Source organism: Trachemys scripta, chromosome 7 (assembly GCF_013100865.1).
Source record: "Trachemys scripta elegans isolate TJP31775 chromosome 7, CAS_Tse_1.0, whole genome shotgun sequence".
NCBI classification, from domain to species: Eukaryota; Metazoa; Chordata; order Testudines; family Emydidae; genus Trachemys; species Trachemys scripta.
The window spans coordinates 113119819-113137024 of NC_048304.1; the positions used below are offsets into that span (position 1 = coordinate 113119819).

The 17206-nt window shown below is 40.6% G+C and overlaps 1 protein-coding gene across 2 annotated transcripts in view; it reads left to right on the top strand.

Moving 5' to 3' along the window:
* The window catches only part of GFRA1 (GDNF family receptor alpha 1), a 185269-nt gene that overhangs the window by 132663 nt on the left and 35400 nt on the right, over nt 1-17206 (top strand). For both annotated transcript variants that reach the window (XM_034776825.1, XM_034776826.1), the window contains exon 5: nt 15340-15449. In XM_034776825.1, coding sequence (XP_034632716.1) covers nt 15340-15449 — 110 coding nt within the window. The remainder of the gene's footprint in view (nt 1-15339; nt 15450-17206) is intronic.

Sequence of the window (17206 nt, forward strand, 5' to 3'; positions counted from 1 at the left end):
TCACCAAACCCATCAACCTGGGTTGCCTTTCACACTGTTGTGATGCTGATGTCAAGCTACAAGCCTCTGACAGGCACTGCACTCACACAGACATCCACAGCCAGGGACACACCCAACTGAGTTGTATGAATGATCCCACAGCCACTCGTTAACAATCAATGGGGAGACTCCAGCCAATTCCCCCCATCTCCTCAATCTTTCACCCCTGAACTGAACCGTCTTGCACTGGTCAGAAGCCTGACCAGTGTAAGTTCGTTACCTAGTTCGCCACTTCATCAAAGGAAAGTGGACATGCAGCAGCCTTTGTTAATCTAAGCTAAGATTTCCCGAGTACTTTAGACAAACTCACTGGCAAGCATAAAGCATTAAAATAAGCTTATTAACTACAGAAAGATAGATTTTAAGTAAATATAAGTGGTAGACATAAAGGTCAGAGATAGTTATCTTAAGAAAATAAAAAGTAAACACTCATTCTACATCTTAAAATTTTAGCCTAAGCCAGAGTTGAATCAAACCGCTTTTCTCAGCCTGACAGATGGTACAAGCATGTTACAGTTCTTCTATACACCGGGTGGGACTAGCTTCCAGCCTGGGACCAAACTTCCCTAATTCGAAGTTTTTGTCCTCCAGACATTCATCCAGGTGTTGAGTTGCAGAAAAAGAGAGACCAAATGATGTCACTTTCTCTCTTTTTATACCTCTTCCAACTGCTAGAAAGATTCTTTCTGTGGTGTGGGGGTCAATCAGTCCCTATTGGTCAAGCGGTCTCCATAGTGTATATGCCTTCTTCGAGAAGTCTCTGGGATAGTGGATTCGGTGTTGATTAGCCATTAACAACCATCTGGCTATTGATGGTTACTCTTTTGTTGTAACTGAAAGGCTGGTTGTAGGTGTTCCTAACTTCATAACATATTTCAGTAACACATACAGCAATACTTCATATACAGCAATAGTATGTGCAATCCAACAGGTTATTGTTGTTCAACAGATCATGACTTATAAAATGATACCTCACAAGACATACTTTGTACAAAACATATCATATCACAGTGGTGAGTATGGGGCTTTCAGGGTGCTCCTTTGAGGTACAGAGTGTCACAATAAGATTCTGGGCATTAGACAGAGATACTTCATTGCCAATAAAGCAATCAGAGAAATTGCCAACGAGCAACTTGTCTCCACTAGAATTAGAAGGAAGCATCGGGCATATATGGGGCATGTACTCTGGATGCCAACACACATACTCCTGCATGACACTGTCAAGTGGAAACCAACTGGTTTGAGGAAATGAGGGAGCCCAAGAGAAACCTTAAGAACCACCCGTGGCAGGAGGACAGAACAATCTATCTCAAGTCCAAAGCAGATGGAAGCAACAGCTAAATACAGAGAGGGATGGAAGAGACTGGTTTCTGGTCTGTATGCCGACATTGGTGCGAGAAGTATATTGTAATAATCTATGGGTACAAAATACAATGATTATTTCTTTTATCACATTAAACACTCGTGTATCTGTTAAAAGCAAGTAAAACATTTTGAGTGACAGCAGTTCTGAGTTAGCTAGTTTAGTAGTTACAGATGTTTAGTTCTGGCTGTTTGGCTCACCCATTGGCTTCTGGGAAAGTGGGACCCACAAAGGTGACAATAACCAACCTTTATGCCCCTGTGATCCTTGGACTGATAGTTGTTGGATCAGTCCTGAAGAACATCCTGGAGCAGCTTCAGGACTAGTTCAAGGTGTACTAGTTTCCCACAGTCCCACAGGGATAGCCAGAGTGCAGGAGCACTCTAGCCACCCTCCCTTTTCCCCAGTCACACCTGCTATGCCAAAAGAGGGTGACAGAACCATGTATGGCAGTCCAGTGATATCAGGGATTTCCATATAGCAAAGGTCTCCCTAGTTGGCTAGTTATGCCAGCTTTAAGGCCTGTGCACCACCAGAGTGGCACAAAACAGCCTTAACAGAGCTGAGGATCTACCCCACTATGTTTTCACCAATAGATTTCTTGGTAGACAGAAGTACAGAGACCATAAATAGGTTTTAAGAGGGTTTGCACAGTCTCCAAACCATATAATAGTTTCCTGTGAGTCAGCTGCATTGCATTATAATTGACTCTAGTGTTTACAGATGATATTGCCACAGTCTTCTCTCCCAGGTGCTTTGATATTGCATCCATTCAGTGCTCACTTGTGATGCAGCTTTAGATAAATACGTAAGGTCCAGTGGTACACCCAAAGTACTGCAATTGCATCAATATCCCCGGGTACTTTTTGAAAAAGACAATGGCTTCCCTAGGTTCCCAGCCTGTAATTCAAAGACACTCCTGGCTGCCCATCTAATAAAGAGAGAACGGCTCCATCCATAATGGGCTAGTTTTTTATTAAGTAACATTCTTTCAGGAGACACTCTGAAAAGTAGACATCCTTAAACATGAGGTAGTCATTTATATTACAAGTCACAAATTAAATAGCATAAAGAAATGAAATGAAAATATACAAAAGCTGCTTTATTAAAAAGTATCTAGTGGATTTGTTCATGTTATTGGAAAGCTTTGTTGCAGAGACAGGCTCTAAAATTTACAAGGACCCTTTGTCAAGAAACATAGCCTGAATGCAGTGGGAGACTTGAGAATGCTGCTTATTTTCAGTGCTTTCATTTCAGATGTTGTACCCTTTTGCTTCAGTCAATTTTCAAATGAATATGTTTTCGCCTTAACTATAAAGGTGAAAGAAAAATAACCTTTGCAACCTATAGTTAAAGTTCAACTCATAATTTTGTAGAAGATTCTCAAGCAAGTGTTTCATTTGCAGTTGGGGAAACAGAAACACATTATATGTGTTTAAAGTCAATGCAAGGAAACAGAACTCCACAACACATATTTAATATAGGTTTGATTTCCTGTGGAATGCTTTCCAGATGTTCTGTCAAACAGGCCTCTAGAAGATATGGTCTGGGGTAATTTTTTGAAAACAGAAAGAAAATTCTGTTCTGTGTCACTGTATCAGAAAATTACTGTTCTAATGCTTTATTACTTTATCCTGTGTCCATAATTTGCACCATATTTTTGAAAATTGTTTTATTACACAGAAAGGCCAGTAGTGTAAAATATTTATATTACCCTATTGCAAATAAATCAGATTGATTTAGACTCGCATCTGAGAGTGGTAGTTTCTCTTAAGACCCAGTGGAGACACAGTTACCTTAAATTTAAATTGCACTAATACATGATCTTATGGTACTCAGGGGTTTAAACTAACACTGACAATCATTGGATTACAGTTCTGGTGAGTTCTTTTGTCTTGTTGTACCAGGCATTGAGAATAAGGATATGTTGTGTCCCAAGTGATTAACCCATGCAAGAGAAGAGGAAATAAAGAAAAATTCTACACTGCTGACTTGGCTTATCTTGCTTTGCTTAAAATGCAGTAGCAAAACATACCAGGAGACAGGGAGTATATTTATTGTTTTAGACCAGGGGTTCTCAAACTTCATTGCACCGCAACCCCCTTCTGACAACAAAAGTTATTTCACGACCCTAGGAGGGGGGACCAAAGCCTGATCCCGCCCAAGCTCCACTGCCCTGGAGAGGGGCTTCAGCCCCGGGCCTCAGCAAGTCTAAGCCAGTCCTGGCGAATCCATTCAAAGGGGGTCCCGACCCACTTTGGGGTCCCAACCCACAGTTTGAGAACTGTTTTAGACTAATTGCTACTTAGGAAAAGCAGTGTAGTTATGGAAAAACACACTTAACTGAATGTAGATATTGTCAGTTTTAAAAGTATATGTGTGTTTATGGAAATACTTGTGTTCTAATTGACATTTTTACTGATATTTATTTTACATAAGGTGAACTAACTTTTTTTTAGGATAAATTAAATCAGGAATGGAATATCTGTGTGATACTTAATACATTAAATAAATAATAAGAAAATAGTTGAAAATCAGCTCCTGAAGTCCACGGTTCTGTATGTTACTTGCAAGTTGCCTGTCAACAGCTAATGTGGAGAAACAGCATTCTGTACTCAGCTCGGGGAGGGAAATGTAAATTCATTTAATCTTCACTGTTTTGGGCTTTTCTCCCCTCACCAAAAAAAGAAAACACAAGTAAATGTTTGAAGGGGAGCCTTCCCCCTGCTTCTCCCCCCCCCCCAAAAAAAACCCCCAAACACAATTTTTTTCAGTGAAGTTAATAGAGCTGCTGGTTAATTAATGTATATAAAGGTATTTCATAAGTTTTTAAAAACTAATTAAGACCTGTTGAAATTCATAGTTGTGCCCAACTACCCAGGAGTGTATGTATTTAAATAAGTAAATATGATACTAGTTAAAAGCATGCAAGTTTAGAGGTACTGAAGGAAAAAAGTCAGCACAGACAAGTCAAAATAGAAACCCCTGGTGCTAGTGTAACCCCCTTTTCTGTCTTTCCTTCTTTCTCCCTCCCCCACTTTTTTTCTGGTTTTCAGAAACCTCACTGCAATAATTACATCTGCTGTTTCTACTTGCTCTGAGTTGACCAAACATTCCCAGATAAGGTGGCAGTATAGAGGCTTTAGTAACTGTAAATATGTAGTTGCTATTTCAGCAGAATAGAGGGAGTGCAGGAAGATATTAACCATGTTCAGTAGCTGTTTTGAAGCTAGTTTGGAAATCTTTAAGGGCCATCATTCCTGTAAATGCATGCACATGTGCACATAGCCTTCATTCGAAGCAGGGCCGATGCTTCCACTAGGCGACCCTAGGCAGTCGCCTAGGGCGGCAGGATTTGGGGGTGGCATTTTGCCGTCCTCAGCGGAAATTTGGTGGTGGGGGGTCCTTCCACTCCAGGTCTTCGGCGGCGGGTCCTTCACTCGCTCCGGGAGCCGCCACCGAAGTGCCCCGAAGACAGGACCCCTGCCGCCGAATGCTCAGAGGAGGAGCGCTGCCACCTAGGGAGGCAAAAACCCTGGCACCGCTCCTGATTCGAATTTGAAAGCCCTGACCAGTCAATAGTGAGTTCTATTAGGGGTGCAAAACTGGCAGGCATTTTGAGCACCAGTCAGAAGATCCAACTCAGCCCTGTAGGGAGAAGATAAGGCTGCCAGCAGTAACCCAGAATGAATCTGTGGGTTGGATCTCAATACACTTTCCTGTCATTTTACAGGTTAATTGGACCTTACTGGTGTGAAGCAGTTATATGTTAAGGTATCTGTAAAGTCCTTAGTCCCAAGAAGGAAAATAAGTAATTTTTTTTTACATAGCATTGGGTTATAGTTAAGGGGATAGGGAAGTTTGCTACTTGCCTAAAAGACTGCTGCCTTACTCTTGTTATTCTAACAAGAATTAGAATTGCTTAGAATTAAGTAAGATATTTGTGTGAATATCTATATTTTTGAGACACAAAGTATGGTCTTGTGCCCTGACAAGTAAAGCACCAGTCAGCCCTGCAGAGAGAAGCTAGAGCTGCCCGGGTAACCCAGACTGAATCGGTGGGTTGGCGCTCAATATGTAATTCATAGACTGTAATTTTGTAGTCAGTGGGACTGAGACTGGGAAAATACGATAAAGGAGGGATCGTAGACTAGGGGCCAAATGTCTTCATGAATTGTATTCCATCATTGAAACAAAGACCCCGTGTTAGCCTAACTGCAACAGTAATTGTCAGTTTTTCTTATTTGAAATTGAGTATGTGCTCAATATTGTTGATGCTGAAACAATTGGACTGGAGTGGGGGGCACTGAAGCCTGAGGGGTCTGACTGCTCTGGGGCCCCGCCACCTCCCAGCATGTGGCTGAAGCTGAAGAAGTCACAGAGGTCTCTTAAAGTCACAGAATCTGTGACCCCATGACAAAATCATATCCTTAGTTATAAGTTAGACACATACAAAATCTGAGAGACTGTGCACTGGCCAATGCCATATCCATACTCACATATCCAAAGATTTCATAGTTGGGTGGATCTCTCAACAGGTGGTCATCGATAGAGGGTTTCTGCTGGGACCTTCCCAGTGAGGTCTTCCCACTCTAGCCCAATCAGGGGACCTCTTTTATCATATTGTTCTGACCCCACATCTATCATATTGTTCTGACCCCACCTTATGCATATGCATGAGGGTTCCAACCCTCCTTTTCCTTATCTGTACTTCCACACCCCATAAACTTTGGGGTGCCCTGATTTTCATTGGTTGTTCTCTTAGTTCCCTTTTTCCTTATTAGCATCTTATTAACATTTATGTCAACCTGTTTCCAAGGTAAACTGTGTTCAGAACAGAACTTGTTGTTATGTTACAATCAGGTGTCTTGCGTTCTTGACTTTCTAGATGGGTACATTACAACATACTTACTGAAACATCACCTATTGGCCCATTTTTCCCATAATTTTGTGACTTTACTGACGCAGGGTTATTCTTAGGTTACCCATTTATGTCTAGCTTCCTTAAGCATAGTGTGGCTAAGTTGAAATCTTAGAGGCCTCAGCCTATAGGTCTTGCATTACAGCCATTCTTTACTCATATACCTAATACACACTCATCGCTCCTAAATACTTGTCAATCTTATACTCCTATAGTCCTATCCTACTTATCTATTCATCGCACATTGATTATATACGACATAACATGAGTTCACCATGACAATAACTCACCTCAGTGATCAAATGAACTAAGTGGCTACATGTTGCACAGTGCCACAGATGAGGCCACTTTATTTGCTTCCTACTAGAGAGGAATGGTATATTTCAGCTTGGCTTTTCTAGTTTGATTTGACTGAAATCACTGTATCCACATGTTCATGTACTTAGCCTGAAATTTTCCAGCATCTGAGGTATGCTATTCTGCTGTTTGAATGTTAATGCAGCACATCCCTTAAAGTGACTGTGTTGTGTCTGCCAATGGTGTCTAGACACTAGAGCAGGTTTGACTAATTAGTGTAGTCACCCAGATGGCTCGACTGGCGTCTGTGCACTCTGTACATTTGTGCAACTGAGACAGGAATGGAAACGTAATCCATAGGCAGTATCTCTGCTGAATCCAAATGGCATCCTATCGAGTATCCTTGCTAAGCTTGTCACATCTGGAAATTGCTCTTTACCTCATTTACTGACCAAACTTATGGACTTTGGGGAAATATTATCTACTTGCTGTAACAAGTGAATAAATCATGTTTTTAGCAGTGTCCACTCAGATCCACCACAGACTCCTGCATGGTTTCATGCACTTAAGCAGTTTTGAAATTCTGTCCAAAGGAGGGCAGTGGTACACTCCCAGTTTGCAAAACGAAAGACGCTCAGTGGAGATAGGCATTTGTGGTGTGGTTCACGAAAGCTCCATTTTTAGGTACCTCAGCAATCCACAAAAGTCCTACTTGGCTGCCACCTAACCTTGTGTGTGCAGGTGCTGAAGTGTTTTGCAATAAAAGTTTTCTAGGTGCCTATATTTCTGCCTCTCTGCATGCCTACTGCTGCCTCCCTCTGAGTGCCTATCTTCTGCCAAAGGATTAGAGCAGGGGTAGGCAACCTATGGCACGCGAGCTGATTTTCAGTGGCACTCACACTGCCCGGGTCCTGGCCACCAGTCTGGAGGGCTCTGCATTTTAATTTAATTTTAAATGAAGTTCCTTAAACATTTTAAAAACCTTATTTACTTTACATACAGCAGTTTAGTTATATATTATAGACTTATAGAAAGAGACCTTCTAAAAACGTTTAAATGTATTACTGGCACACGAAACCTTAAATCAGAGTGAATAAATGAAGACTCAGCACACCACTTCTGAAAGGTTGCCGACCCCTGGATTAGAGCAATTCACAAACCAGGGATGGTAGGTATTCAGCCACTTAAGTCACATGTGGGGGGTTGATTTGATAGCCATACTCAGAGGCTGCCTACTGGATCAGGTTCCTCAGTCCAGTTCATACACAACAGCTGGGCAGGGAGGACAGCATCCCTTATAACTCTTAGCCTAGTAGATTGCTCATCCAGGATGTGGGAGACCTGTGGTTCAAGATCCCCCTCCTGAGGGAAAGAAGGGATTTGAACAGGGATCATCCGTCTCTTAGGTGAGTGCCCTAACCACTAGGCTATGGAATATTCTGATGTAGGTCTGCCTCAATCTCTCTTATTGAAGTTGTTTCACTTCAGTTAAATATAATTAAATATCAGTTGGGCTTGTGAAAAAACTAGAATTACTCTATAGCCCAGTGGACACTCACACGAGAGGTTTCAAATCTCTTCTCTCCCTCAGGAGGAGGGGACTTGTACCAGGGGTCACTCACATCTTGAGTGAGTACCGTATCTACTATGCTAAAGGTTATAAGGGAGGTCTTCCTCCGCCGTTGTTTTGTTTCAGGCCCCACACACAATTTAGATAGCCAAACACCTCTCTTCCCCCAATTCATGATTCGGAAGCAGAGATAGACATGTCCCTGCAGCCCGGACTTATGTGCTGAACTCTGAGAAGAGGTAGGTCTTAGCACACACAACCTCTGGTTGGTATCTTCCATTGGCTAGCACAGACAATTGTTCCTATGATTTTTCCAAAGTACCTAAAAGTAGGGCATTCAGCCTCGCAATATTTAAATCCATTTGCTGATCCCACCCCAGATACTTTTGAAAATCCCAGTAGGTGCCTATCTGCATCTTTAGGCACCTAGGACCAGATTTTGAAAGGACCAGGTAAAAGGTATCTATGGCTCTTATTCAGGAAAGCATTTAATACTTATTTAGCTTTAAACTTAATTTTAAGTCTGTTCTTATGTGTTCTTCTGAATTAGGGATGCTTTCCTGAATCAGGGCCTATATCCCATCGCTTCTTAATACATTGAGTTACAGAAGAAACTGAAAATAGATGATAGCAACTAAATATGTGTGTTAGTAAAGTACACACTAATCTTTTGTACTCACAGGTACCAAATAAATTACTCTCTTCGTGGAGATATGACCTGCTAATTTGCCACCAGAGTCTGGGTTGTAGTGTTTAATCCCATATAATTTTAAAGTCTCAGTATTTCCCTTAAAACAGCATCACAATTGGTACAGTTTATGTGCTTTCTTCTTGTGTGAACGTACTCTTGATAATGCCTAACATTATCATTTACAGATGTAAGCGAGAGAGGAAGGTTTTGTAGTTTTGGAAGCTGGACTGGGACTCAGGAGCTGTGTGTTTCATTCTCTGCTCTACAACAGACACTGTGTATTGCTTTAGACATGGCAGTGAATTTCTCAGTTCCGCATCTGTACAGTGAGATAATACTTCCTTTCCCCACTCTTTGTTTTGTTTACTTCAAAAGTAAATTCTTTGTGGAGGAAGGGCAGTCTCTTGCTTTGTGTATGTACAGTGCCTAGCATAATTAGACTATAGTCTGGGTTAGGGTCTCTAGGTGCTACTGTAGGAGAAATACATCAGCTGCAACAAAGAATTTTCCTATGCTAAGTGAAAATAATTCGCCAGAATTAAAACTAAATTGATAAATTTACAGTGCCAGGAAGTGTTCCTTGCTCTCTTTTACTATACAGCACCAAGCACCATGATGGACATTTACTAAATGCTGAATAATAATTAATAATTAAGTCCTTTGGAATCTTAATAGTATCCCATTTTGGTCAATTCCTCCTATTCAGATGTCTGTTTTGGTCAAAGCACAAATAATCAGATAAAGGTCTCCTTTAGGATGTCCCTCCCCCACAAAAAAACATAGAAAATCATGTTAGTTAATGGAGAATTGAAAAAGTTTATTCCTCATCCATATAATACACTAAAGGGAAAAACTGAGAAAACATTAATATCTTCTAAGTCGGTGTGTGAAACACATCTGAACGTATATACACTCAAGGTTAGAGCCTTCAACAGTCCATTTTGGTCACGAAGACTCTCCCTTTTTCTTCACAACCTCTCCATGCATCTCTTTGAGCAACCAGCTAGTGCCATATCTTTCTTTAGTTCCTACTTCCACGAGACTTCATGATCTCTTCTCCAAATCTCTCTCCTTTTGGGGATGAAACTCTGCTCCCATTTAAGTCAACGGAAAAGCTTTCATTAACTTCAGTGGGGCACAATTTCACCTCAGGTTTATTCCGTCTGGGATTTTTTCCCCTATATCATTCCTCCAAACTCTTTGGGTGACATCCTGGCCCCAGTGAAGTCAATGGGAGTTTTCCCCCGAGTTTAAAAACTGCTAGACAATAGCTGTGCCTCTAACCACCACTACCCATTGCCATACTTCTTTCTTACTGCCACTTATGATTATCCCTGCTTTATTACAGAGAGTATTGCTTCTGATTATCAGGTTTTCCTGCAACTATACACCTTTTGAATATTTTAAGTAGTCACATCAACAGACTTTTAAGAACTTTTCAAATGGTTCATTTCCATAAGTGTATTTCTAACCCACAAATTTCAAGTGCCTTGGACCTTCTTTCATCAGTGATCTATTCACCTGTAGGCTGAGGTTCGCCTCCAAATAATGAAATACACAGAGAAGTTTTACATAACTCACTGAATACTGGGAAAAACTTACTGCTTTTAAATGTACAGTATTCATTTTATAAATGGCATACATATCCACAATTGTGCAAACAATGCCATAGTTCAATTAGCTAGCCTTAAAAAGAGACGAAGTGGCAACTGCCTCAGATAATTTCAAAACATCAAAGAGCTTTTTAAAAATACTCCAGAAAGAAATGTATAAAGGTGTAATTAATATTGCCTAAAGCAACAGGGCATGCTAATATGAGGTGAGTCCATGTCACAGAATTTGTTTTTATGTACAAGACTGATTTAAAAAAAATCCTTGGGGTCTTTTTTTTTTTTTTTTTGAACAATATTTCAAAGCTTATTCATTTAACCCTCAGAATATTTGAAAGATCAAGATCATAAAAGAAAAATTGAACTTGTGTTCTTTCTGTATTTTTGGCTGCTCCAAATATTTTTACTAGTGCTATTACTTGTACCACGTTTGGGGGATTTTTTTGTTCAAATGACTGGTACCTGTTTTGAGCAGATTTGCATAGGATTTATCAATAGGATCATTTTTATTTTATTTGGTTAGTAATATGCACAATATTTAAGGTACACTTTTCAGAAGATCTGCAGTTTACTTTGAGGTGATTTCATTTGGCTACAATAGGACCATTTAATTTTTTTTTTTTTTCCCCCACAAAAAGAAGAGATTATTTTCCTTCCTTGGAAGGTGATTTTTTTGGTGGCACGCTCAATTCCTTTTTTATGCCAAAGGAGAGGAAAAAATCATTATTATGGCCATGCACATGGAGGATTTGTGATTTGGACACTGGAAATGAATTCATTGTTTTGAATATAGTTGTGTTATATATTTTATATTACACATGTGATTGTCTATATACACTATACATATATACACACACACCCTGCGTGAATATAATCATGTAAACTAAAACACAAACACTCACTACAAATGCTACTCACTATTCAAATTATCAAAATACTCAGTTAGATACTAGAGAATGAGCAAGATGCTTAACCAAATAGTGTCCCTACTCAAAAACTGGTTAGAACTGCCACATTGAAGGAATATGAAATTAACATAATATTCAGAGTAACTGTTGTCAAACGTCTTTTGTATTATCCCACTGCTTATTATCAGCATCTCTAAAAGGGTTGTCATCCCTGCCTAAAGGAGTTTTAATACCATGTACTATGCTTTAGGCAGGGCTTTGGTTATCACTGACTAGGTAATTTTTGTATCCCAGTTTATTTAAAGAGCTGTATCACTGGTTTGGGCTGGCTGGTGACCATGCTGTCAGCTGTGTCACAGTGATCAGAACATTTTGGGCCAGATCCTCAATTTAGTGTATATCAGCATTGATCAGCTGAAATTAATGGAGCTACAATAATTTACCCCAGTTGAGGATCTGACCTCCTGTTTTTATTTCACACATCACAGGACTTTTCTTTCCACCGTAGACTCAGGTTTAAATAATCTGTAAATTTAGAGCCTCTAAATCTGTGTCAAAGCTAAGATCATAAGTAAAACAAGTTTGGTGGCCTAAGCTTAGGCTGGGTCTACACTACCCGCCTGAATCGGTGGGTAGAAATCGACCTCTTGGGGATCGACGCTCTTACTCCACCAGCGGAGGTGGGAGTAAGCGCCGTCGACGGGAAGCCGCAGAGGTCGATTTTGCCGCCGTCCCTACAGCGGGGTAAGTCGGCTGCGATACGTCGAATTCAGCTATGCTATTCGCGTAGCTGAATTTGCGTATCTTAAATCGACCCCCCCTGTAGTGTAGATGTATCCTTAGTTTCCATTGGAAAGTAATCCACGTCCGTATTTGATACAATTAGTTGTCTGTTCAAGAGCATTTAAGAACTAAGGTAGCATGGAAACTCAATTACTTTTTGTCTCTAGAGAGAGACAGAAAGATCCTGCAGGTCAGGGAGAACATTTATTGGCAATCTAGTGCAGTGGTGCTTGAACCACAGCTGTCTGAACTATAATTGGCCTATGAAAACTTAGACATGCGATGCTACTAGATTGTTAACTTTCATTACCACAAATATTCTCCAGAAATTAACACAGAATTCAAGCTGTATGCACTAGGGATCAGTTGAGCACTTCTGAGCCTCCTTCATGGTTTACTACAACAAATACATTCTTTAAACAGGCTGTACAGTAAATGACCAGTGTTGTTACATCCAAGGGGTTAGTTATGGGAGCTTAAAAGCATTTGGCAATGAGGGAGCATGTTAAGTGAGTTCTGGAGGCAGGCACCTTGTAGTCCAAGGGAAAATGGGACAATTCTAAACATTGTGGCACCTGCCAAAAATGTATTGAGGATTTTCAAGACACTAATCTGTGCTCCTGCAGCTCAAAAAAAAAGCCTTTGTTTGCGGGTTTTGCCTACTTACATAAATAATGACATTTAAATCTGTGGAGCTCTTTGAACACCCAGATACTACACATGGAACAATTTTTGTTCCCTGCCCACATTGTGAAGATTTTGTGCCACACAGACTCAGTATGCTTTCTTTACATGCAAGAGTTTAGTCTATGTCCTTGAAACATAATTTATAAAAATCTTCTTATATGTAATAATCTAAGAAACTCCCAGTGGACTATCCTTCCCCTCCCAGATTCCATTTTCCCAGACATCTCAAACATGCTCTCTCAGCCCTGGTCTACACTGTGTGTGTGGGGGGGGAATCAATCTAAGTTACGCAACTTCAGCTACACGAATAACGTAGCTGAAGTCGATGTACTTAGATCGACTTACGGTGGTGTCTTCACTGCGGTGAGTCGACTGCTGCCACTCCTCCATTGACTCTGCTTGTGCCTCTCGCGGCGCTGGAGTACAGGAGTTGACGGGCGAGCGCTCTGGGGTCGATCTATCACGTCTAGACTAGACGCGATAAATTGATCCCCGCTGGATTGATCGCTGCCTGCCGATCCGGCGGGTAGTGAAGACATACCCTCAGTCTCTAAGGTATTGATTGGGAAAACACCACAGTGTCTAACTGCTTGCCCAAATTTTCTTCATGATGCTATTGTTCTCTTCTTAACCTGCACATTTAAAAAATCTCTGTGGGGTCAGTTTGCCAACTTGCTGAGCCCTTGCACACATTGTATTCTCTGACATGAAGTACAGTAAAGAGTTAATGAAAATTCAGAGACCATGTATCGTTAAATAGGATGTACCTGAAAATCTGTAGACAGTTACATTACTCCACAGAGATCTTTAAAAAAAATATGAGGGCAGAGATTCCACAGAGCTTGGTGGGGGGAGGGAGAGGAATGAAAAGAGAAAGGGGGGAAAATAACAAGTTGGTGTCAGTGAGACATTTATACGGGGTTAGAATTATATAGCAACCGAGGAATAGATTGAAAAAAAGTTCAGATACAGTTTGAATAAGCAGGATGCTTTCTTTAACTAAGTCTGGGAACCTTTTGAAGTTTGCACATCACACTTTCTATCCAATTAGTAAGACCGGTGAAATAATAATAGCAAACAAAATTAGTCAGTCTCTGGAGGATTCTGCCAAATACAGAAAAGTAAAACCGGTCCAAACCAGTTGGTTCTTACTAACTTCTGTGTTTCCTTTAACACTGTAAAACTATCTAATGTGATAGAAAATAATGTTTAGCCCTTACTGTTCCTTGCATCTGCAAAGTGCTTTGCAAAGTTTAACTAATCCTCAAATGTTTCTGTGAATGACTATAAGCAAAGGACCATTACCCCCATTTCACAGATGAGAAAACTGAGGCAAAGAGGTTAAATAGTTTTCATTTATATAACATCCTGGGTGTGCATGTCCATTCATAGGCAAATAAAAGTATTCCTGCCCTGATTACCCTACAATTTCAAGTAAATCACCAAAACAACAACTATGAGGACAGGCCAAGGTAGGTAAGGGAATGCCAACATGGAGACTGGAAGATGTAACTTGCCTAGGGCCATGGTGGGATCTTGAGCCTGCTCCATTAAAGTCTATGGGAGTTTTGCCTTGGACCTCAGTGGGAGCAGTATCAGGCCTTTGAAGTGCTGAGATTAAACTCAGAGTTCCTGGCGCTCAGCCTTTTTCTTGAATCTCTAAAATAAGTTATAATAATAGTCTGCATACATATCGCACTTTTTCATTCGTAGATCTCATCGCACTTTTCAAAGGTGGGTAGGTACTAATGTTCCCATTTTGGAGATGGAGTAATGGCAAAGTGAGGGTCTCATAGTAGTTCAGTACCAGGTCTAGGAACTGAACTCGGGTTTCCTTACTTTAAGCCCTCAGCTCAATCCAGTCGTCTTCTGCTAAGTGCACATTTTACAAGGTCAAAATGTTTTCTCCAGTACTGTAGCTCCAGGGGACTATGTATGCTATACTATCTGGTAAGGCCTGCTTCCCCTGGTTTAGCCAGCCTGTTCTGCGGGCAGGATCACATTACATGACAACCCCTTGTGTGACTCCTTGGGCATAAATGTATAGTTCTGCATAATCAATAAACCACTTGTTCTAGCAGATATTCTGTTCTTTTAATACAGATTTTCTTCCAGATGTCATACTCCTGCTCTCTGATCAGAGTTCAGAATCACAAAACGTGAACTCTTTAATGATGGCTTCTCTTGTTTGCCTGTGCTTGGTGGGAAATGCAGAGCACTCATTTTGATATAAAGTGTATATTTCTGTGTGCAGTGTCCTTGGCTGACTGCATACCTTAACACTTCTCAGATATGCACTCCAAAAGCAGACAGGGATGTATTTAAAAAGAGAGTCTTGCCAGTTTAAATGTGTATTATGTATGTATTTAAGAAGATGAAATATTGACAAAAAAAAGAAGAGTGCAAAAGGTAAGGCTGCCTGGAGGCTTGATTTTTAAAGATATGCATTTTTTTTCTTACCATGTTGCAGATCTCGCCTTGCAGATTTTTTCACAAACTGCCAGCCTGAGTCACGGTCTATTAGTAGCTGTCTGAAGGAAAACTATGCTGACTGCCTCCTCGCTTACTCGGGGCTTATTGGTAAGAGCTTTGCGGGGAGTGGGTGCTCTCTGAGTGTTGCTTGCAAATGGAACAAAAGAGTGACATCTTGAAGGCCTGCTGAAAACAAAAAATAAAGTTAATGCTCTGGGCCATATTGCGCCATGAGATTGTGGGCAGAATTCTCCTAATTAAATCAATGGCCCTTTGTTTTCTGGAGTAAATTGAGCTGTACAATAGCAAGAAGAAGAAGGGCAGAGGATGAGGGAAAGAAATGGGCTTGACTGTGAAGAAAATCGGTATGCAAGCAAGTAGAAGTAAAGCTTGAAAACAAAGGGATTGATATTGGACAGGCCCATTGAGTAAAAGGTGAATAGAGTAAAAAGAGTAGGTGATACTAAAATTTGCTAGTGTTTGCTGTTATCAGAAAAGCAGGTGGTATTGACATATTTAGGGAACGCTTAACATGAATTGAAAAATGAGACCGCAATAGACCAAATCAGTCTCATTTCACTTCCATCAGCTGTAGTTTTAATGATCTTCCTATGGCCCTTCAAACTGTTTTCTGAGATGCCTGTCCATGGAGGTGAACTTATCTCCTGAAATCCTCTCCTTCTCCAATAATTCGTTTTGCTCGCTGCCACCTGCCTGACTCTCAACCAGGGGATGCTTATATGAAAGTCAAATTTCATATCCCACCCATGCTGTTTGATTCCTGATTGGGAGAACTCATCTCGGGGAAGGGAACTTTCCACAGAAATGTCATGGCTGGACAATAAAGAAAAAAGGGAGCATTAAGACTGTGAAACAAACAAATCACAAAAATGGTCACTAGGTAAGGGTGTTGTTGTTTTTTCAAGCTCACAGCCTGCACCTGCCATGATGCATTCATAGCCCCTTTTGTTAGGAGTGAAAGCCCCAGCCGAGCCCCTGAAGCATATCCTGCTGTTAAATAAATGTCTTCTGAAATATCATCCAGAACAAAACATGTACAGAATGGTCTGATCTTGCTGGAAAATGAAATTAAAAGCAAGTCCTCAAAATGAATAAGGTAAATTATACATGGTGACTACTAAGAAAAGACATGGTAGTTTTAAAGACCACAGTCCAAGATTTAACAGAAAAAATAATATATAGAAAGCAAGACACAGGAGCAGTGACTGATAAAAATTCATTTGACTCATGAACAAAGAACTGAGTAGCGAAGAAATCAGATTCAGTCAATGAAATTAAGGGTGGTAGCTGCTGGCAAGGAGTAACTCTTGTACTAATGGATAACTCTGGATAAGAGCTGTTGGCAGATTGTTACTGGGCCTAGTGACTTTTGTAGAGGATTTTATTGGATCCATTTTGCAATTTAACCTTAAGGATGACCCAGTTCATGTAGAGAGGTGCTTTTGTGTTCCTATAGGCAATGATATTGCACAAATAGTATAACACTGCATAAACACTTTCTGACACCAGGGACGTGGAATGGGTCCCTAAGGAAGTGAAATCAAAAGGAGATCTAACTTCTGAAGGGGGAAATAAACATTTTTCTTCTCTCCTAACAGCCCCCAGACACATGCATGAAGATAGGAGCTGACTAGTGTTACAGCAGTTTACACTTCTCAACTGTAGTTCAGATAAACAAAGGAATGTACTAAAACAACCCTTCCTTGTTGTGGAACAAGAAGATCCTGATTCTGAGCTCAGTCAGACCAGTGTAGATCTGGAGTAAATTCATTAGCTTCAATAGAGAAACTCCAAATTTACAGCAGTCTAGATGAGACCAGAATCAGGGCCAGAGTCACCCTACT